The sequence below is a fragment of the Papio anubis genome, chromosome 15 (assembly GCF_008728515.1).
Source record: "Papio anubis isolate 15944 chromosome 15, Panubis1.0, whole genome shotgun sequence".
NCBI classification, from domain to species: Eukaryota; Metazoa; Chordata; class Mammalia; order Primates; family Cercopithecidae; genus Papio; species Papio anubis.
The window spans coordinates 1,280,309-1,303,942 of record NC_044990.1 but is presented as its reverse complement, the minus strand read 5'-3'; the positions used below and the strand labels follow the sequence as shown (position 1 = coordinate 1,303,942).

At 43.8% G+C, this 23,634-nt stretch overlaps 2 protein-coding genes across 11 annotated transcripts in view; one reads left to right on the top strand and one right to left on the bottom strand.

The window, feature by feature from the left end:
* The window catches only part of MPHOSPH8 (M-phase phosphoprotein 8), a 34,961-nt gene extending 24,179 nt beyond the window's left edge, over window positions 1–10,782 (top strand). For 2 of the 4 annotated variants that reach the window (XM_031655747.1, XM_031655745.1), the window contains 5 exons: window positions 1,542–1,628; window positions 4,770–4,924; window positions 6,702–6,856; window positions 8,890–9,017; window positions 9,831–10,782. In XM_031655747.1, coding sequence (XP_031511607.1) covers window positions 1,542–1,628; window positions 4,770–4,924; window positions 6,702–6,856; window positions 8,890–9,017; window positions 9,831–10,040 — 735 coding nt within the window. In that variant the 3' untranslated portion in view covers window positions 10,041–10,782. The remainder of the gene's footprint in view (window positions 1–1,541; window positions 1,629–4,769; window positions 4,925–6,701; window positions 6,857–8,889; window positions 9,018–9,830) is intronic. The other 2 variants (XM_031655746.1, XM_031655748.1) reach the window with 2 other exon arrangements.
* PSPC1 (paraspeckle component 1) overlaps window positions 5,530–23,634 on the bottom strand; it is a 118,183-nt gene continuing 100,078 nt past the window's right edge. For 2 of the 7 annotated variants that reach the window (XR_001896649.3, XR_001896651.3), the window contains 2 exons: window positions 15,603–15,700; window positions 11,585–13,847 (listed from right to left, as the gene is read on the bottom strand). Coding sequence is in view for 2 of the 7 variants with exons in the window: in XM_017951121.3 (XP_017806610.1) it covers window positions 15,677–15,700 (24 nt within the window). In the remaining 5 variants the exon portion in view is untranslated. Of the gene's footprint in view, window positions 6,323–10,450; window positions 10,909–11,584; window positions 15,701–23,634 lie in introns of those variants that run through there. The other 5 variants (XM_017951121.3, XM_021929482.2, XR_002518226.2 and 2 more) reach the window with 4 other exon arrangements.

Below are 23,634 nucleotides of genomic sequence, written 5' to 3'. Positions count from 1 at the left end.
GTGCCCACCACCACGCCCAGCTAATATTTGTATTTTTAGTAGAGACAGTGTTGCCATATTGGCCAGGCTGGTTTCGAACTCCTGACCTCAAGTGACCCACCCGCCTTGGCCTCCCAAAGTGCTAGTATTACAGGAGTGAGCCTCTGCGCCTGGTCTGCTCCAGTTCTACTTTCTAATAGTATTTTATTATTGTCATATTATATTATGAAATAACACTTTCCTTTTTTTGAGACGGAGTCTCGCTCTGTGGCCCAGGCCGGAGTGAGTGGCGGGATCTCGGCTCACTGCAAGCTCTGCCTCCCGGGTTCACGCCATTCTCCTGCCTCAGCCTCCCGAGTAGCTGGGACTACAGGCGCCGCCACCACGCCCGGCTAGTTTTTTGTATTTTTAGTAGAGACAGGGTTTCACTGTGTTAGCCAGGATGGTCTTGATTTCCTGCCCTCGCGATCCTCCTGCCTTGGCCTCCCTAAGTGCTGGGATTACAGGTGTGAGCCACCGTGCTCAGCCATCACATGGTCCCATAGCTTTTTAAAAAATTCGTTTTAGAAATAAGGTCTCCATCTGTGGCACAGAGGGGAGTGCAGTGGCACCATCATAACTCACTGTGGCTGGGAACTCCTGGTCTCAAGCAGTCCTCCTGCCTCAGCCTCCCGAGTCGCTGGGCCTGTGTGTACCACCACACCTGGCTAGTTTTAAAAATGTTTTAGAGACATGGTCTCACTGTGTTGCCCAGCCTGGGCTCAAGGAATCCTCCCGCCTCGGTTGAAGTGCTGGGATTACAGGCATGAGCCGCCGCCCCCAGCTGGAGGAACTTTTTAACTTCATGTTTCAGTTGATCTGTGACATGTAATGAATGGACTTATCATCAATAGTGCATTGTAATCACATTTCAAAATGTGATTTATCTCGTTAGAAGTAATTTATATTAAAATACTTGATTAAAGTACTAATATTAATTTTCATCTTAAATAATTTAAAATTTTTTCGAATGGTATTAGTATTCCTTTTGGTTAATAATTTAATTGAAATGTTCCCATATATTATCTTTTTAAAGGATTTCTATGTAGAGGTTCTTAGGTTGGAGCTAGCGGTTCCGTTTAGGTAGCAGTTGCTGGCAGCACAGTGAGTGGCGAAATCTGGGCCTCTGTGGGGCAGGGCTCACCCCCGCGGCCCCGCAGCAAGGCTGTGACCCACAACCACTTGTGACGGCCCCACAGCAAGGCTGTGACCCACAACCACTTGTGACGGCCCCGCAGCAAGGCTGTGACCCACAACCACTTGTGACGGCCCCGCAGCAGGGCTGTGACCCACAACCACTTGTGACGGCCCGCAGCAGGGCTGTGACCCTGGCACCACTTGGTGACTGACCCCATAGCAGGCTGTGACCCACAACCACTTGTGACAGCAAGGCTGTGACCACAACCACCCAGCTGATAGGCCCTGCTGGGTATTTTTCCTGATGGCTTAAGAATTTCAAGATATCTGAAAACTGTCTTTTAAATAATTTGGGGAATTAAATTTGCTTGTTTTTCTTTTCATAGAACTTTTTAACAACAGTGGCTATTCTTTTGGAAGCGGGAGCTTTTGTCAACGTCCAGCAGAGCAATGGTGAGACCGCACTGATGAAGGTAAATCCCTCCTATGGGTTGTCCCTTCTTCAGTACCTTGGCAGGTGCTTGTGTTAGCATCTGCCACTGCCCGGCGCTGTGCTGGGGCCTGAGAACAGAGTGGGTACCAAGACAGTCCTGGAGTCCAGCCACTTGCAGGGGAGGAGGAGAAGCGGGCTGGCAGGGCAGCAGTGAGCTCAGAGCGGGCAGTGGTGTGATCAGAACAGCACAGAGAGCCATGAGGTCACAGGGAAGTGCTCCGAGCTGGGCCTTGGGGACCCTGGCAATCTGTAGGGTGGATGAGGCAGGTGCCACACTGTATCCTAAATGGCAGTCAAGTCAGCAGGGAGGGAGCACTCTGGCTGCAGCTGGAGCAGCAGGGAGGCTGCCGGCCTGGAAGGAGCAGGCCTGGGCGTGGGATGGAGCTCCTCGTGCACTCTGTGTTCCTCATTTGATGTTGGTGAATTTGTCGCCTCGGGCTTGTTCCTGTGTTCCGGAACGTGGTTTGCAGACAGGTTTTGAAAGAAAGGTCGACCGTTTGGCATTTGTCTTAGGGGACACTGCACGGTCTGGTTGGTTCCTCTGCAGCAATTGTGGGTTCCTGGCCCAGGATGCTATTAGGATATAGCAGGTCCAGACACCCAGCCAGCAGTGGCCAGCTCAGCTCCCTGTGGGCACCTGTCCTCTTTCCTCCCTGGGATGCTTGGCTCCATGTGAGCCATTGAGCCCAGCAGGAGCCTGCCCACAGCGCCCATTCCAGCCTCTGTCCCCAGTAAGCAAAAGAGCACAGCCAGGCCCTGGGTCTGCAGGGCACCTGGCATCCAGTCTCACCGTGAACCGTCTTCTGATGGCCCGGACCACCTGTCTCTTGTCCTCCTGCCGCACGAGGCCCATAAACAGTCTCCTCCTGTTGCCCAGGCTGGAGTACAGTGGCGCCATCATGACTCACTGCAGCCTCGGCTTCCCGAGCTCAAGTGCCTCTCACCTCAGCCTCCCGAGTAGCTAGGACTGTGGTTGTCTCATGTGGAGCAGTGGTGGCCTCTCAAAGCATCATCTTGGTGACAGATGACCCGGTGCACCCTGAACTGCAGCCATGCAGATGCATCTAGAGCATGAGAGAGGTGGGCGGGCACAGAAGCCTGCTCATGCGAAGCCTTAGGGAGTTTGTCCAGAGGGCCCTGGGGAGCCACAGCAAGGTTGAAGCTGAAGAAGGGTAGAATCAGATTAGAGGGTTTTCATTTGTGTGTTTTAATGCTTCGTAGTACAGAAGGGGCATAGATTGGGAGGAGGATAGTTTGCAGACTTGTTGTGTCTCCAGGTTATGTGAAATAACAGAAGTCTGTACCTGGGTCATGGCAGGAGGGATGGAGTGGGTGAGCTGGCCACTTGGTAAGAGGTACAATTCACAGAGCTTGGTAACTGGAGGGGACGCCTGGTCACCCCATTTCCTAAGTTGGGGGCCCAGGTGGCACAGATGGAGGGAGTTGGGTATTGGGTCGTGTAGATGTCACCTCTGCACATTTCACTGGGGAATCTAGGCTCAGGAGAGGGTGTGGGCTGGAGATTCAGGTTTGCTGCTGTCCAGCTCTGCGACAGTGACTGTAGCCATAGGTTGAGAGTGGGGTCATCCATGGGGAAGTGGAAAGGAGAAAAGGGCCATAGAAGGAAAGAAGCTGTGTGGGGAGAAGCAGAGGAGGAAGTGGTCCTCAGGCTGGCAGCGCCTCCCCAGCACCAGGCAGAAGGCAAGTGGGAGCCCCGGGTCAGCACCTCAGGGCTGCATGCCGTGCTGAGGTGCCTGTGTTGAGCTGGGAGTGGGGTGCAGAGGGGAGAGGGCTCTGGAGTGGGTCGGGGAGGACGTGGCGTTTCTTCCCTGAGAGGACACGTGGCACTTACTTCACTGGGTCTGAATTCAATAGACTGCCTTTATCTGCCATGAGGTTTATTTAAGTATTTGTTCCTGAAAAGCTGTATTTTAATTGCTTTCAGGATTTAGCATGTTGAAGTTTTTTTGAGTTTTAGAATGAGAAGATATAAACATAGTGATTTTCAGAAATTAAAACCCTTTCATCGGAGGAGAAAGTGTAGAACATGGGTCCTTTACCAGAGTGGGCAGGTGCAGGGGGACTGCCCTCACCTGTCGCTGCAGGCTCTGTCGGTCCCAGCAGGGCCTCACCCTCCCCGTGGCCGCAGTGTGGGCCACTCGGTCTGTCCCCAGCCTGTCCTGGATGGTGTCCCTCACCTCTGCAGTGGACACCCGGGGTGACCCGAAAGGTCTCAGGCATTGCCCAGGCTCCGCTGATCTGACGGCAGAGCCGCCCCTGCTGGAAGCGCTGGCTGACACCGTTGTCCGGGCAGCATGGCGGGCAGGCAGCGTGGTGGGCGGGTAGACAGGTAGCGTGGCGGACGGGCAGTGTGGTGGACGGGTAGCGTGGCGGATGGGCAGAGGGTGGACGGGCATCATGGTGGACGGGTAGTGTGGCGGAGCGCCGCTGCTCCTGGAGGCCGCTCTGTACAGTGACGCTGCTGCCCCAGCATCTGCCTCACAGGGTAGGGCGGCACAGGGACCCCATCCGCTTTTCACAAATGGAAACGGGAGACTCAGAAGAATTACGGGACTTATCTGCAGTCACGTGGCGAGTGAGTGACAGACAAGGAAACGGTCTGCGCCACAGCTGCACCGTAGGTTTGCAAATTCAGATTCCTATCTGTGCTTGGGTCATCTCCTTTAAAGCAGCAGCTGGGGACCTTTCGAGGTTATTTTGTGGTCCTGAGAGGTGTTCTTGAGATTCCCGAGACTAAGCTGTCTATGGTGAGGGCCAGGCTTGTGTGTCTCGGTGCCTCTGCCGAGGGGCTGGCTCACGGGGACAGCATAGCATGGACAGAGCAGCAGAGGCAGGGCCTGGTGTCTGTTCTGTCTTGGGACTGAAGCATCCTTTTTGAAGTTGCCCATTTCCTGAACACTCACTGAAGAAATTAACCTGAACGTAGCACACAGATTTCTGTGTTGGCCCCTGAGTCAAAGATACTCCCCACTTGCATTTAAGCAACGTGGCCTGTGCCCTCTTCACAGAGCCCAGGCATGTATGGAGAAAGGACCAGCACCCATGGGGAGTTACCACAGGTTACAGCTGAGTAATCGTTCCTCCTTTTCACCTGACACAGGCCTGTAAAAGAGGAAATTCAGACATTGTACGACTTGTGATTGAATGTGGAGCTGACTGCAACATTTTGTCAAAGCACCAGAACAGTGCCCTGCACTTCGCAAAGCAGTCTAACAACGTGCTTGTGTACGACTTGCTGAAGAGCCATTTAGAGACGTAAGTGGCAAGCGACTGTGCTGTGTTGAGTCCCACATCATACGCTGTTCGTGTGGACACATTATCATTGGAGCGGCCTCTGCGTAACTGCTCAGAAAAACATCCAGCACAAGTCCTGATGGTTTTGTTTCCAGTAAATCACAGATTTAATAAATGGCAGATGAATTACTTTTCTGCAAGTTATTTAACTCAGAAAATTTCAAACTTAACACTGGCCTATCTGGGAGTATTTTCCTTAAATATTAAGTATGCTCTTAATTTGGTTAGCAAAGGTTTTCTTAAAAACATTTAAACTTGGCCGGACACAGTGGCTCACGCTTGTAATCCTAGTACTTTGGAAGGCCGAGGCGGGTGGATCACCTGAGATCAGGAGTTTGAGACCAGCCTGGCCAACATGGTGAAACCCTGTCTCTACTAAAAAAAAAAAAATTAGCCAGGCGTGGTGGCGGGCACCTGTAATCCCAGCTACTCAGGAGGCTGAGGCAGGAGAATCGCTTGAACCCGGGACGCAGAGGTTGCAGTGAACCAAGATCACACCATTGCACTGCAGCCCGGGTGACAGAGCAAGACTCTGTACCCCCACCAAAAAAAAGAAACTTTAAACGTTCGTCTTTCTTTTTAATAGACCTTATTTTTTGCAACACTTTTAACAGCAAAGTTGAGTGGAAGGTACAGATTTCCAAGCCTCCCCACCGCCATCCTCCCCAACTGTCGAGATCCCAGTCGCCCACCACGGCACATTACTACAGCCGAGGAACCTACAGGGACATCGCGTCATCCCCGGAGCGCAGCACTGACATCAGGGCTCACTCGTAGTGTTACACGTTCTGTGGATCTGGACAGAGACATCATGCATCCGTCCCTCATCACAGGGTCACACAGAATAGTTTCACTGCCAGAATAAGCCTGTTTTCCACCTCTTCATCCCTCCCTCCCCCAGCCCCCGACAACCACCAGTAATTTTACTGCCTTCATATTTTGTCCTTTCCAGAACAGTTGGAATCACACATTATTTGGCCTTTTCAGGTTGGCCTCTTTTGTTTAGCAGTAGGCATCCCAGATTCCTTCCATGTCTTGATAGGGCGTTTCTGTTTAGCACTGACTAATATTCTGTTGTTGCTTGTCAATATTTACCAGTTTATTCAAGTTCATTCTTTTTCAAATAAATTCTAAATCATATTTTATTTTATTGCAAGTTCATACTTACAACACAATTTAGTATTTCTATCACTTCAGAACTCTTTTGGCAACACACATCACAAACTCGCACATACCAGACAGTAGCGAACTCAAGGCAGCGTTTATGTCACAGGTCTCGGGTGGGCCTCTGGGACTGCGCCTGTTGCACGCGGTGCTGCTGATGGCTGCAGTCCCGACTCCTCTGGTCACACGGGGTGTCTGCATAGATCCAGGAAGTAGAGTGACCCACTTTCCTGATTTGCCCAGGACTGAGGGCTTCCCCTTTCTGATTTTCCACTGATTCGTTAGACAACTATGTATCAAGCATAGACTTTGTGCCAGGCACTGTTCTAAAGACTGGGGAGATGGAAATGGCAGTGGGGGAAGAGACTTGCCCTCTTAGAACTTCAGTTCCACTGAGATGGACCAGACAGACACAGGTTGTCGGGTGCCGCCGGGTGGAAGTCGAGCTGGGAAGGAGGCAGGCAGAGCTGCAGCTCTTTTTTGGAAGGTTGGCCTGGGAAGGCCTCACTGGTTTTTGACAGGCTTGTGGTTCTTTTCTACATTAATGTTAACAACGTGTACTATTTTTTCTTAGACTTTCAAGAGTAGCAGAAGAGACAATAAAGGATTACTTCGAAGCTCGCCTTGCTCTGCTGGAACCAGTGTTTCCAATTGCATGTCATCGACTCTGTGAGGGGCCAGATTTTTCAACAGATTTCAATTACAAACCCCCACAGAACATACCAGAAGGTAAGCCTGTGCCTCCCTTCACACTTTGCTGTGTGAAACGTGACACGATAGTAACAGATTGTTAGACAGAATCCTTTCTTTGAACAAACTTTAAGGAAATTCCGTTATGTGTAATAATTCTGCAAACCAGTTAACAGCAGAGCTACTCTGAAGAGACACTGGCTGACACCCCATCCCTGTTTTAACCCCCGTTTAGAGCACTGAAGTTAGGGCTTCCTAATCACACTGGTGCTCAGTGAGTTTTACTAAAATTCAGTGTCTGAGTTATGAAGATTCTGAGCCTGGAATGTTTTTTCCCTGAATTGTGGTGTTTGTAAAGTCTTTGCCCTTCTTGAAAAAGAAAAAATAGTCTTGCCCTGTAGTAAAGCCGGGTGGAAGAGATGGAGAAGCCACTTCCCTCTCTAGCCTCTGCTCCAGCCCCTCTCCAGGCAGGACTGCGGCTGGCCCTCTCTACACGCGGTGCCAGGCAGATGTGGAGGCAGCACGTCTGCCGAGGGGAGGCAGCTGGGCTCTGGCTTTTTTTGCTTAGAAACCCGTACCCCGTGTTGTCAAGCGGCCTCTTTCGTTTAGCAGTAGGCCTCCCAGATTCCTTCCATGTCTTGATAGTGCGTTTCTGTTTAGCACTGACTAATACTCTGTTGTTGGTTGTCGGTATTTACCAGTTTATTCAAGTTCATTCTTTTTCAAATAAATTCTAAATCATATTTTATTTTATTGCAAGTTCATACTTAGTATTCATTCCTGGAAAACATATTTAAGAACATATAGCCCTGCCCCTGAAAGAGCCATTTGTAGTATCTTAGTGTTGAGAGAACTTGACATTGTGGAATCATAATTTATCAGGTTTTGTTGTTGCTGCTGTTTTGAGAGGGAGTCTCCCTGTGTCACCCAGGCTGCAGTGCAGTGGCATCATCTTGGCTCATTGCAACCTCTGCCTTCTGGGTTCAAGTGATTCTTCTGCCTCAGCCTCTGGAGTAGCTGGAACTACAGTCGCCCACTGCCACGCCCAGCCAATTTTTGTATTTTTAGTAGAGATGGGGTCATGTTGGCCAGGCTGGACTCAAATTCCTGACCTCAAGTGATCTGCCTGCCTCAGCCTCCCAAAGTGCTGGGATTACAGGCGTGAGCCACCGTGCCTGTTCAGTAATTTATAGTTTTGATTATTTAGGTGGACCATCTGCATTGCCAGGTGTGAGCGCCAGCAAGCGATGCCCTGAGCTGGCCCTGGTGAACCTGAGCACCCACTGACACCTACAACTGCTGGACTTGCAGTTTTCTCAGCATTTGTATAATGTCTGCATCCACCAGCTTTTTTTTTTTTTGAGAAGGAATCTCACACTGTTCCCCAGGCTGGAGTGCAGTGGTGCGATCTCGGCTCACAACCTCCACCTCCCGGGTTCAAGCAATTCTCCTGCCTCAACCTCTTGAGTAGCTGGAATTACAGGTACCCGCCACCACACCCAACTAATTTTTGTATTCTTAGTAGAGACGGGGGTTTCACTATGTTGGCCAGGCTGGTCTTGAACTCCTGGCCTCAAGTGATCTGCCCGCCTCTGCCTCCCAAAGTGCTGGGATTACAGACATGAGCCACCATGCCTGGCCAATTTTGGGTATGTATTAATCAGAAAAATTGGAAGGGGCAAAAGGGTATGTGGAAGAAAATGGAAAACCACTCAGACCCACACCCAAAGGTGCCCACCACAGGAATGTCCCTGGGACATGTGCACATTCAGCAGTCATGTTTAAAATACCAGTTTAATAACTTCAGTGTAGAAAATCATACTTAAGTCTTTTCCAGGAACTGTCAGTAGAGATTACTTGAGCAAAAGGTAAAAAGAGGTCTGTGGGTTGAAAAATGCCAGGTGATGCAAGCTTTGAGAGGGCCAACCTCCTCTGAGCCTCCAGGCGGAGTGGGTGATGCCTGTCTGACCAGGTCCAGCTCAGGGGCCTGCTTCCATCTGGCGTTGAGTGTGCCTCTCTCTGGGGGCTGAAGGTTGCATTTGAAGTAATTCACACACATCTCCCATTTTCAGGCTCTGGCATCCTGCTGTTTATCTTCCATGCAAACTTTTTGGGTAAAGAAGTTATTGCTCGGCTCTGTGGACCATGTAGTGTACAAGCTGTAGTTCTGAATGATAAATTTCAACTTCCTGTTTTTCTGGTAAGATACTCTGTATTTCACTATTGAAAAGTAAATTCTTCTAATCAAAAGCATAGGTGACTTCATTTTAAATTCCTGTGTCTTAATATAATCATTCAGAAAATAATCCAATAATAGTGGTTGGGAATGAGGCAATATCCGTAATTATCCTAAATTTTGTCAGTAGGAATTTTTCCTGTTTTTTTTTTTGCCTTAAATTGTGCTTACCATATTGTCTTAGGGCTAGCATTGTTCTAAATGTAAATTCTTAATGATCTCAAAGATTCTTTGTATATACTTTGCCACTTTTAGAATTCTTTCCTTGGACTGAATTAAGCAAAATTCCCTAGATATAGCCATTTTAACACTTGTACTGTATATTGCTGGGTGCATTCTAATCCAGTTTCCTGGACTGATTTTGTCATTTGTATATTTTTAATAAATCAAGGGAAAAGTAAGTCAGCTTTTTTTTTGAGACAGGGTCTCACTCTGTTGACCAGGCTGGAGTGCAGTGGCGCGGATCACAGCTCACTGGGGCCTTGACTTCCCAGGCACAAGCAATCCTCCCGCCTCAGCCTCCTAACTACCTGGGACTACAGATGCACGCCACCACATCCGGCTAATTTTTTGTATTTTTTGTAGAGATGGGGTTTCACCGTGTTGGTCAGGCTAGTCTCAAACTTATGGGCTCAAGCGATTGGCCTTCTCCACAGCATCTTGACTTATGAAATAAAAAACAAAACTTATTTATGATTCTTTTACATCATTGCTGTTTTAATAGTTTCTGGTGTAAGTCTGAAAAAGCACTGATTTTTTTTTCTCTTTCCATTGTAGGACAGTCATTTTGTTTACTCATTCAGCCCTATTGCAGGTCCCAATAAACTCTTCATAAGGTTGACAGAAGCACCCTCTGCCAAGGTGACAATCCTTTCTTCATATGTAGTGTCAGTACTCAAGTTGTTACTCCAGATTACTTTATCAGCATTAGAAAAAAATTCCAGGAATCCTGGTGTACCTGTCCTAGAGAGACACTCCCTAGGGTAGTCATGCTAGGTGCACCCTCTCTCAATCTAGTGTGTTAGACATAATAATGCGGCAGGAAAAGGACTTGGTTGCAGCTGAGAAGAACGCCTCTCTAGAGGATGGAACCATCTGAATCATGTTCTAGGCCTTGGTATGGAATTGCCTAATATATGTCTTTAGGCCGGTCCCTAGCCTCTTGTATGAAAGGAAGCTGGACAAAATAGTCTCTCTAATAAAACAGTAATATAAAATTAATAGCACTTGGAATTATTTCTTGAATTAAAATGGCAATGATCTAACAATGTAAATTGATAAGCAACTTGAAAATACTGCCAAATAATAGAAGCAGATCTTGGCCATGTGTGATTTTTTTCTTGTAAGAAAGGGGAAATCTGGATCTGTACTGACAGCTGCATTCTTTTCTTTCAACAGGTTAAGTTGCTAATAGGTGCATACAGAGTGCAGCTGCAGTGACCAAACAGCAGGGATTGGGTGGAGTTCTCTTCAGACCCATCCCTACACTCTCTCTGACAGCAGTTTGGAATTCTCCTAGCACATCTATGTAAAGTTTTGTCTGTGAACCTCTTGCAGTTAAGCCTGTTGTCTGTTGTAGTCTGTAAGATGCGACATAGCTGTGTCTGTGCCAGTATATGCTGGAATCTCAGTGCAGCGTCCAGACTGCGTGTTTCAGTTTTTCCACAATGTGGATAGTACATATGAGGATTATTTAAGAAAATTAAAGACTTACTTTCTTTTTTCTGGAGACGGAGTTTTGCTCTTGTTGCCCAGGCTGGAGTGCAATGGCACGATCTCAGCTCACTGCAACCTCCGCCTCCTGGGTTCAAGCGATTCTCCTTGAAATTTCTACTAGCCCTGGTGAACTTCTGTGCTTTAAAAAAAAAGAAAAAGAAAAAGTTCAGCTCTAAAGCATTTGCTTACGGCAAGGGGAGCCATGTTATATTCAAGTTACCCAAGCACCAAATAAAGTGTGGGTTAGCTGCCCCTGAAAGGGTTGGGGGGCCTGATCTTTTTCTAGTAGACAGTGGCCACACATTCTGGAGATGACAGTCACTTGTAAATGTGCTGTAGTCACTTGTACACTATGAGGCCTAAAGAATATTACAGGCTCACACCTATAATCCCAGTGCTTTGGAGGCTGAGGCTGGAGGATTGCTTAGGCCCAGGAGTTCGAGACCAGCCTGGGTAACACGGGGTGGAACACGCCTGTGGTCCCAGATACTCGGAGACTGAGGTGAAAGGATTGCTTGAGCTGGGGAGGTCAAGGCTGCAGGGAGCCATCAAAGGCCACTGCACTCCAGCCTGGGTGACAGAATGAGACCGTGTCTCAAAAAAAAAAAAAAGTTTCTTGGAGTCTCTACGGTTTTTTTGAAAAGCCAGATCTTGTGCCCTAGTTTTCAACACCAACTGGGAAGATGGAGCTTAGGTAACAGCGAAGCCTGGCTGCTGTGTGGGAGCCGCCGCCTTGTCTGGGAAGAGTTCCTGCTGCTCAAGGCAAGCGTCAGTCGAGCTCAGGCTGGGTTATGGAGAAGGTGACAATTGTTTTGTTCCTCATTAGTTTATAATTGTATGAAATACGATTTTAATGAAAACTTTTCAGCATTCACGTTTGTGTAGATATTTCAGAGAACCATTTTTACTTTACATCCTAAAACTGCATTTTCCTATGGTTTTGTCAATAAAACTCTATGATGTTGGTCTGTTTCCTTTTATGTCTCAAGTCTCAAAACTTTAAAAGACAGTAGATATTTGTGGTTTTCTAGCTAAGTGAGGGCCGAGATTGGACTTTTTCAACTAAATTGAATCATGCAGTATATCTGATTTCATAGCTTTCTGGGGGAACAGGGAGTTCGCAGTGCAGGTCAGTAAAGGAGACAGCAGGAGTCCAGCTACAGATGTGAACAAACAGTGTCAGGAACACGTGAGAAGGTGACCGACTGTTCATCAGGAAGGCAGGGCTGTCTAAGATACAAACCAAACAGGAATCGCCAAATAGTTCAAGTTATTGGGGAAAAAAGCCTGAGCAATGATCCCTCTGAAAAACAAAGCAGTTCTCAGGCAGCACCTTACCAAAAGGTTTATAGATGACGTTTAGAACTATAGGTCAAGGCCCAGGGCAACTTCGTGTAGTGTAAAGTGTGTGCAGCACAGCTTATGTGACCTAGTCATGTCACAGATCTCCTAGTCTTTTCCCCTGGAAAGCTATGAAGTCAGATATAGCACTAGGACATGATTCAGTTCATGGCCTAGGACAGGTGATCTCAGGACTGAGATCGCCATACATGGGATGCATGGCTGTGGCTAGACTCGCATCGTGTCCTCTGCCATTGTTCCTTTCCACTGTCTACTTGGGTAAGGACAACATAATCTGGCTATTTACTAGCAACAGCACTCAGATCTAGTTTGCTGTAATGGCTGTAGTAGAAAGTACACTACACATTCTTTTGTCTGTTCTGCCAAAAATAGGGATTCTGGTAACACTGAATAACTACAATTAGACATGAGGAGTTTGGTTTCAGTCCAAAAATACACTATCCTCACAAGTCAATCCTATCTTGATTCTTAAATGTGGAGACTCTTACTCAGCAGAATGATCAGGAAAGTCTATTTGAAGCTCAGGTGCTACTTCCTGAGTTCCGCTTTGTGCTGCACTGTACGCGTCGTACTGGGTAGCTTTGGAAGTGAAGCACCCTCCCAAACGAAGCAGACTGTTGGTGAGCACACACTAGTGCGGCGAGGCTTCCAGGGCACTCGGCATGTGAACCAGGGGCCTGAGGAAGCACACACCGTGAAAGGCTGGATTGGATGCCCAGAATAAAAACAGTGGAGAAGCTCCAGGAGGATGATTAGCAAAACAAGGAAAAGCAGGAAACATACAACAGACTGAAAAACCTGGGTCGCGAACTGACAAAGGCTAAAGAAGTTCAAAATGTTCAATATTTTATGCAGTTAACGTGTCAAAGCTTTAAGTCTGAAGTTTTAGACTTGTCCCAAATCCTTGCTAAGTCAAGACCACTATGGAATTCACACTGCTTTCTATAGACTTCCACCGACTTGCAGCTAATGGTCCTTACATAGCAAAGCTGGGATTTCTAGACGTCTCCTTCTAGGTTGAGAAAAGCCTCATTAGGTAAGTGGCAAGACTGTGAAGACAGTGAAGTGGTTCACAATTCAGTCAAATGGGAACAAGATCAAGGACGCATCGGTCCTCCTGGCACCACTTTAGTTTTGAAGGTGACGCCTCCACGCATCCCCACAGCACGCTCGCCTTCCTGTGCCAACTCCCGCTATTTGCTTGCCTGAGCCAGTTCATGCTTCAGTAAAAACGATTTTTCTCCCAACAATGCCAGTTTGCTTATTCCCAACTTTGAGAGTTAACCCAAAATTGTGGGCTATGAGGGATGGTTTTTAAAAACCCTCTAATGGTTCCCAGTCAGAGCACTGAAAGGAGGGATTTGCTGGCTATTCTGAATTGGAGCATTGCTGCCATACTACCTTCCAGCGTGAGCCCCAGCGTGAGCCGGCAAGACCACCACACCAAGGAGTTGGTAACATCTTGATTTAATTTACAAATAAAAAGCAAAAACCCTCGATAAGAAGGAAAACTGCAGTTTACAATTATTCCAGAGATCATTTTTAACCACAGAAAATGTGCCCCTGTAGCATGTTTTTAAATGGAAAGTGCTATGATTGCCCAGACATCCATGAACTGCTTGTATGGAGTAAGAAATTCGTAAGTGAGGTAAGATTTGTTTTCTGTCTTGTTTCTTCCAGGTCACGAACAGGATATTTCCCACAAAATGTTTTGACCTGGAAAAGAGACAGAGTCTTCACTAGTAAACAGGATCTAATCTCCATAGTATATTTTTCTAAAGAAACAAGAGCTTTCAGTCCTAAAGTAATTTGCTAGACTAGAATCACTGACCGGCAGACCTAAATAAATTCAAGGTTCAATATTAAGATTGTTGAAGGAGGAAACTGTCATGGAAATGGCAATTTCTTAACTCTTTATAATAAAAGTAGATTCACTGTCACAAGAATTAAATATTTGGCATTTTAATAATTTTACTTTCTTTACATGTTTCTGGAGTGAACCGGTTTCTTTTCACTCTCTTTGTTAGAAAGTAAAATCTATAAAAGGAGTTCTTTAACTGAAGTAACAGTATTCACATTTTTTAACCAAAATTTAAAAATCCTAAAGTTCCAATGACAAATCTACTTGATAAGCTTAAAATCTCTCTCCCCTTCTCTCTCAAGGCCACAGAATGCCACAGGCTTGATCTATGCCACAGATAGCTTATGTACACATTTTTCCTTTCCCATGTATTTCCTTACCCATATATGAGATTGGTTCTTTGGATTTTCAGAGACCTACATATACAGCAACTTGAAAGTTTAATTTCAATAAAATCTCCATAGACAATATAAAATTATTCTCTAGTTTCCATCCTCAAAATTTCTGTTGCATAGGCTGAGGGTGTGATTGAGAATGTACATTCTGAGGCTCCCAGATGACGATGCTGCTGGTCTAGGGCCCAGGCTTGAGAACCAAAGCCTGAGATTAACTTTCTAGAGCTGGGTATAGTATGCAAAACAGCTGTCACATTTTTGTGCTGCATGAGGTGTCAGATACTTTGAAAAGGTAAAATTTCTCAAAACTATGGAATACATCATCTCAAACCAAGTGCGCGCAAATCCTAGGAAAGAAACGTCTTCATTAGTACACATGACCTAATCTTCACAGTTAAAATGGACTTTTCGACTTGCAGGACTCTGTGTCCTGTGTGGGAGATCCTTCATTTCCAAGAAGCTCTCGGGCAACAGTCACTCCTGTCCCCAGAACCACTTGTAGCAGCAGCAAGAATAAGACAGAATAATGTTTAGTATCACCAGACAAAAGCTAGAAAAGAAATACACTTAATACTTTCTGGATCTATTAGAATGACAATGTACCCATGGGAATTTTGTTATAAAGACTGCATTAATGTTTCAATAATATTTTATGTGTGACGTAACAAAAGAACAGAAAAATTGTGACCCTTCTCCGAAAAAGTAGAAAGCAGAGGAGGAGGAATGCATCTGATTTTCTGATGCCATTTTTAAGATTACATACTTTCCAAAGGAACAGAAGTTTAAAATTCTAAATTTGGAGGTCATTAAAAATCAATAGGAAATTTTTTTACAAAGACCTTTTTTTTCTCTCTCCTCACTCCAAGACATCTGTGATATGTCATTTCCCCTCTTAGTCCAGTTTTACCTGAAGACAAATCAATATACGCATTACACCAGTAAGGAAAGAGGAGGGCAAGGCAAAGCTTCAAGTCCCCTCTCGACTTGCTGAGAAACCAGCTGTGATGCCAGGGTTTCCTACCAAGACAGGCCACGCTGTAGAGGATTCAGCTTCAGCTATTAACTGTTCATAAATATTCTACTGACTCAAAACACTGGGACCATTACTTATGTTCATTACAGTCCACAGAATCAGGAAGAACTGACTAGAAAAAAAACAGGAAAAAATGAATACTCGAGGCTCTGTTAGGAAACAATGAGCAGATACGGACTGACCTGAAAGGAGGTAGGATTCCAGTACTTCTGGTCTTAACTCCTGAATTACACTGCTAGCTGCACTTCAAGTAACTTCAGCCACGTTTTCTTTTATCACCCTAGAAATACAATGAAATCAGATTTAGCCTTTTTAAAAACAGATTTCAATAAACAATGAGAAAAATCAGAGTTAACTCATTTCATAAAGTTTGTAACAGTAATTGAGATTTCGATGCCATTTAGTGCTGCGTGCTCTGATTATTCCCATTCAGTAAGGATTTTTTTTAATTCAAAGTACTTTCAATTTCCTCAAAGAACATCAACTGACTTAAAATTCAGCTTGATTTTATCTTCTACAGTAAACAGTATTAAGTCCCAAATACCAAATAATTTTTTTTAACCAAATAATTTTCAGATCTGCTAATAATTTATTAAGAATTTATTTTGCTAAGTCCTTCCTTATTTCCACAAGCCCTCTTGTACAGATTGTTGATACTTCAGCACAACACAGCTTGAAACCTTGTAATGCAAAATCCCACAGAGGACCCTCACTCTAGGGTATTCTAGGGAATACAAATGTGTGTGTCGTGCTCAATCAGAAAAAGACTCTTACCCTAGTAAGACCTTGATCAACGTTCTTCAAAGAGCGTGTACCCAAAATATTTCAATGGAGGACAGGTTTATGTGTACTGTTATCCTTATATATGTTTTATAATATGCCTGAACTATTCATACAGTCACACACAATTGCATTTTGGGACACACAAACATACAGCTGTGTGCTCAATTTTCAACTGTTGGGGGTCCATGATCCAAAAATATTGTAAATCATTACCCTAGATCAGTGTTGTTAAAACCCACTTGGGTCTCAATTTGCCTGAGAATTGGATGAAGCCCGAAACTGTCCCCGCAAAAAGTGTATGTGAAACGCGTATGCAGAAACTGTCAAGACTGTGCCTGCAAGTAAAGGGGACCCACAGACACCCCAGTGCACTCCAGGAACCCAAGAGGACCCATGGGGTCCCTGTAATCAAATCTTTGGAGTTTTTGTTTTTGTTTTGAGACAGGGTCTTGCTTTGTCACCCAGGCTAGAGTACCAGTGGCATGAACATGGCTCACTGCAGCCTCATCTTCCCAGGCTCAAGCAATCCTCCTGCCTCAGCCTCCCAGGTAGCTGAGACTACAGGTGCACAACACCACACCCAGCTAGTAGTTGTATTTTTTTGTAGAGATGTGATTCTGCCATGTTGTCCAGGCTCCTATGGAACTCCTAAGCGCAGGCAATCCTCCAGCCTTGGCTTCCCAAAGTGCTAGGAATACAGGTGTGAGCCAACATGCCTGGCCTGTAAGAATTTTTTAAAACAAGGTATGGCATAAATGAACAAAAAATTATTTTTTATATATTTCCACCAGCACTTGGCATTCTATCTACTCTTGTATGCAAGCTCTGAATTTATAGACTCTGTATTCTTATACTCAACCGTGGATTGAAAATGCAGTTAGAAGCCAGGCACGGTGGCTCACACCTGTAATCCCAGCACTTTGGGAGGCTGAGGTGGGCAGATCACTTGAGTCCAGGAATTTGAGAACAGCCTGGACAACATGGCAAAGTCCTGTCTCTACAAAAAATACAAAAATTGGCCACACGTGGTGGTACATGCCTGTTGTCCCACATAATTGGCAGCTGAAGCAGGAGGATCGTTTGAGCCCACGATGTGGAGGTTGAAGTGAGCTGAGACCACACCACTGCACTCCAGCGTGGGCTACAGAGCAAGACCCTTTCTCGGAAAAAAAAAAAAAAAAAAAAAAAAGGAGAGAGAGAGAGAAAAAAAGAAAATGTAGTTAGGCCTCTAGTGGTTGTGTCTATATTGAACATGTATAGACTTGGTTCCTTGTCGTTATTCCCTAAACAATATAACTGCATAGCATTGATGCTGTATGGGGTATTATAAGTAACATGTAATTTAAAGCATATAGGAGGATGTGCACAGGATATGTGAAATACTACAGTATTTTATGTCAGAAACTTCAGGATCTGCAGATTTTGATATTCAGGGGGGCAGAAGCAACCTCCTAGGAAATGGAGGAACAACTGTTTATGCCTTTGGTACAGTAAAGGCTGACAAGAAAAATAAACAGAACCATAAACCAAACCGGACAACAGGATCACTTAATCCTTCTCAGTAACATCAGGATTACTCAAAACTTCAAGCATTCTCAGCTTCTCAAATATGTGAACACTCAATTTATAAACCATTACTAAAACCTAGAAAAGTAATTTCCAGAATTTAGCCAAGTTTTTTTTTTTCTTTAATGAGACAGAGTCTTGCTCTATCGCCCAGGCTGGAGTGCAGTGGCGCGAGCTCGGCTCACTGCAAGCTCCGCCTCCCGGGTTCAGGCCATTCTCCTGCCTCAGCCTCCTGAGGAGCTGGGACCACAGGCGCCACCATGCCCGGCTAATTTTTTGTATTTTTAGTGGAGACGGGGTTTCACCGTGTTAACCAGGATGGTCTCGATCTCCTGACCTTCGAGATCCGCCCGCCTCAGCCTCCCAAAGAGCTGGGATTACAGGCATGAGCCACCACGCCCGGCCAGAATTTAGCCAAGTTTTAGTTGTCAATATTTAATTTCAATTTTTTAAATTTTTCCTTTTTCTTTTTTTTTTTTTGAGACGGAGTCTTGCTCCATCGCCCAGGCTGGAGTGCAGTGGGGTGTTCTCAGCTCACTGCAACTTTCACCTCCCGGGTTCAAATGATCCTCCTGCCTCAGCTGCCCACGTAGCTGGGACTGTAGGTGTATGCTACTACGCTCGGCTAATTTTTGTATTTTTAGTAGAGATGGGGTTTCACCATGTTGGCTAGGCTGGTCTGGAACTCCTGACCTCAGGTGATCCACCAGCCTCAGCCTCCCAAAGTGCTGGGATTATAGGTGTGAGTCACCACACCCGGCCCAATATTTAATTTTTAAAAGGGTAATTTTTTCTTATTACTTGTATTCAAAATTTGACAAGTTACTAGAGTTCTGTTTAGTCTTACAAAAAAAGTGACAAGGCTGATGGTACACTGCATTGTAATCAACCCTAATAAAACCATCACAATGAGCTACCACACAAGTACATCTATTCAATGATACTCATGGATTTCAAAATATGTGAAGTCCTAGACAGCTAAGACAAAGACAGCACTTAATATTTCCTCATTCTGAAGAACAGCATCTCCATCAAAGTGATACTGCCAAATACGAAAAAAAACAACAACCAATAATCAAATTAAAAGAAAAGGTCTCCTTTAAGTGAAATCCTAAAAGTGTAACTGTAACAACTATACGACACCACCTTGAACACAGGTCTGTCTTTAATTTCAGAATAAAATTGGGTCACTAAGAACTGCACACACATTAACGGCAGATTTTATCCTCATGCCAAAACATCTGAACAAGAGCGAGTGAAAGAAGGCCCCTCTAACCACCGAGTGAAAGAAGGCCCCTCTAACCACCCCGTAAGATTGAATAAGACATTTTTCATATGGTTGGAAATGTAAACAGTCAATACCACACATACTTTTCTGTGACTTAAAGAATAAAACATTAAAATACGAGGCTGTGCACGGTGGCTCACGCCTGTAATCCCAGCACTTTGGGAAGTCGACACAGGAGGCCTGCTTGAGGCCAGGAGTTTGAGACCAGTGTGGGCAACACAGGGAGATGACTCTACAAAAAATGTAAAAATGAGCTGAGTGTGGTGGCACACACAGGTCGTCCTGGCTACTTGGGAGACTGAGATGGGAGAATCACTTGAGCCCAGGAGCTCAAGGCTCCAGTGAACTATGATCATGCCACTGCACTCCAGCCTGGGTGACAGAGTGAGAATCTATCTCTAACAAAGAACAAAACAAAATGTAAAGATATTTTTAAATACAGAAGCCCCATTCTTTTGAGAATGGTAAACTATGTAATAATGGATGTAACATTCTCCCAGCCTTTGAGTAAAAGAAGATACTCTTTTCCCTGAAGACACAAGGTCTACTATTATTCATGTATTACATGTTATATGTTACGTAATATATAAATTATATATAATAGAAGTCCTAAGGAATGAATGTATAAAATACAGATAATAGATGACCTAATGAGCATCAAGGCTGAGTTGTTCAAATTACAACATATATGAATTGTAAAACTTGAAGAAACAGGATTTTAACAATGGCATGTTGAAAGATGTCTAAAAGGCAAGTATTTCCTGTGAGGCAGACATCTGTTGTGCTGAGCCACAGGGACCAGCATTCTTTTAACCAGCATGTTCACTGTTCAACAGCAGGGTTTCCCTTTGGAGAAAGGTATGCTTGAAGTCTGCAGATTTTGGAGGGGTAGGGATTTCCATGTTATCTAACATAACCACCAGAGAAATCTTATACAGAGGAGTGTTTACAACTGAATATGATCCTTTGCCTTCATGACAAAGGCACAGATCACAACACTGGCTGCTAAAGCAATAAATAAACTAAATGCTATTACAAGCAATTCATAGCTGTCAAAATATACAGTGTTACCTTTCACCAAAGCTGTTCTATTCTAGTGTTAACTGGAAGATTCTCTTTAAGCAACAAAGAATGTATTTTCAACAGAGTATAAAGAAATAGAGAAGACTCAGTGAATGATATAGCGAAAGAATAAGGCAAAAAATTCAAAAGCCAACATTTTCCAAGAAAACTTGAGAAAACGCCTATGAAAGCAACAAACATGAAAGAACTTGACAACAGATCCACAAGGTCATACTACTTTTTGATGTAATATAACTTCAATAGATGAACAAATTATTTAACATATTAAAATATAATTTCAGTTAATTGGACAACTAACTGGATGATGTTTTAATACAAAAGTTCCACCTTTCAGCTGATATTTTGTAAGAAGCAAAAATCTGTAATATGAACATTCAATTCTGGATTCCCAATATCATCTGGCTTCTCAGAATTCTAATAAAGCTATCTATGCTTAAACTCATTTTCACATTCACAGATTACACATAGGTCAATGAGTTTTAACAGCAAACGGCAATGAAACCACAAAAGCCAGTTAAATTGCAATATGGGTGTACGGTGATCAAAGAAAAAGCAGGAATACTTTACAAAGCGGGTGGCTGAATGGCCAAAAAAAAAAAAAAAAAGTATACAAAGGGTACTCAACATCTTAAGTTATTGGAAAATGTTCACAATGTCAGGCTCACTAAAACAAGTTATGAGGAAAAGCAAATGAAAACCACAATGAGACATATTCACCGAAATGGCTAAAGTTAACATGACTGACAGTATGAAGTGTTGTCAAGGATGCAGAGGAACAGAAATCTTATACATTGCTCACGGGAAAAGAAAACAGGACAGGCCCTTTAGAAAATTACTTGGCAGTTTCTAAGAAACATATTAATAGAACCTGCCCTAGACTGACAGCGTGGCTCACAAGTGTAATCCCAGCACTCTGGGAGGCCGAGGTGGGAGAATCACTTGAGCCCAGGAGTTCAAGACCAACCTGGGTAACATAGCAAGAGACTTTGTCTCTCACTGAAAAAAAAAATTAGCCAGATGCAGTGGCACACGCCTGTATTCCCAGTTACTCGGGAGGCTAAGGCTGGAGGATGGTTTATGTCCAGAAGCTCAGGACTGCAGTGAGCTATGATCGCATGACTGTACTCCAGCCTGGGTGACAGAGTGAGATCCTGTCTCAAAAGAGAGAGAGAGAGAGAGAGAGAGAGACGAAAGAAAGGAAAGAAAGGAAAGAAAGGAAAGAAAGAAAGGAAGAGAGAGAGAGAGAGAGAGAGAGAGAGAGAGAGAGAGAGAGAAAGAAACTGCCCTATACTAAGAAACATAAGCTCCTCTCTACTCAGCGATACTGAAGCTAGGAATTTTCCCCAAGAGAAATGAATGCATGATGACCTGTACCAGAGTGTTCACAGTAGCTTTATTCACAATAGCCCCAAAATGAAAACTGCCCCAAGAGCGTATCAACAGAAAACTAGAAAAACAAAATGTGACATATTCATTGAATGACACGTCATTGAGCAGAATGAGAACCAAGTACTGATAGATGCAGCAACACAGATGAATTTCCAAAACACTATGTGAAGTGGAAGAAGCTGGAGAGAAAAAAAGAGTGCATACTGTACCACTCCATTTCTATGAAATTCTAAAACGGATTTATCATTGGTGATCAATACACGACAGTGACATCCTCTGACATAGGACGGATTGACTACAAAGGAGCTCATAAGACCTTACGTTTCTGAAAACTGAGTCACACTGAACAAAATTCAAAAAGTCTGAATAACTGACAGGCTAACCCTAAATTTTAAAAAGCAAAATTTTACATTTTCTTAAAGAGAAAATTATTTGTAAGTTCATGTAGCAACTCAACGTTGAGAAATAAATACCTAAAATAAGGCCACGTTCAAACACAGGAATCATTTATAAATATCAAAAATAACACTGACGTTTAGATAAATATTAAAGAAAAATTAAACATTGCAGTTAGAATGTTAACCTTTTCAGGAAAAAAAATATATATGTATATACGCCATCTTTTCCTCTTAAGATTATATGGTAACGTTTCCTGTAAGTTATCAAAGAAATGTGAAGTTCAGCAAAGACTCATAGTTGAATAAAGTACAATTTGATGATTTTATCAAACATAGTTAATGACCTCAAAGGAAAAATTAACTCCATTTCAAGTGTCCAGACTTGCAAAATACCAAATTCTAGAGAAAAGATTGAAATGGATCTTAAAATACCTGTCTGCTTTATCTGCAAGGCAACTGTAGTGAGGCAAGTGCTAGTTAGGAAGTGAAACATGTCACTGAAAATTTTCAACCTTAATTTTGTCCCCAAATTCCTACAAAGGCATCTCAAAAACAAAATCCAGAATTATCTTCTTGTGATCACACGAATTTCTCAAGCATAATAGAAAAAAACAAAACAAAAACAGTCAAGAGAAAAACTACCATTGATCACTGCATAATCAAGGTAAGTTTTTAAAACCATGCTGGACTATAGTAACAATAAATAGCATTTTTTAATTCAAGAAATTATTATGAACTTACCTGAACAGCCTCCACTATTTTCTTTAAAAGTTCAATATTTCAAGTAAATTACTGCCACAGCCAAGAATCCCAATGTTACTTATTTAATGTATCAATCATGTTCATATATCATGAAAAGGCGCTGGAAACAAATTGTCAAATAATATTCAATAGTTTATTTTACACCACATACGTAAAACCATTTAAAAACAGCACCTCACTGTTACTTATTTTGAAGATAACATGTATATCAAATTAGGAAAAATATTTCTTGCAGAATCCATTACATACTCATGTGCATTAAATAATACCAAAATGTTGTGTTGGGGGTAATTACTCAAATATCACTGCAGTGTTATGTGCTGATCATCTGTTTAAATGCAGGGGAAACAGGTGCTAACCCAAATCCGTGACGAGGTCTGATGACCAGCCTCAGTCAGGATCCTTTCTTCTGCTGCCCCATCTGGCATGAACTCTCACTGGGGACCACTTGAACTCTCACTGGGGAACACTACTTCTGAATTACAAGTGTATCCAATAACTGTATTTACATGAAAATACATTAGGATCATTACATGTTTTAATGGTTTGCTTTAACATAGAATGACAATACATCTTCTAAAAAGAGACTAAAGTCTAAAAACAGAAGGCAAGTTTAAAAAGTATCTTTCACATTTTATAAATGTACAAAATTTCATTTATTGGCTGCCACAAAGTTTGAGCAATTTAGACTCTATAGACCAGATTAATAGGTAACAGAAAAACAAAGTATAAGAAAAGCCGTAACATGTAGTTGTAAATCTACCATGTCAAATTTTTCCTGCCTTCACATCATTGTAAATGCAGGCGCTTCCCCTCAGCAAAGCTGCATGGCACTGCGCCTCATCACAGCCCAGCACAGCCCTTGGCCCTTGGTAAGGCATTATTAACAGCATATCTGTAAGCGCCATGTGAACCTCAGAATTTCCTGCAGTCCCTTTGTTAGAA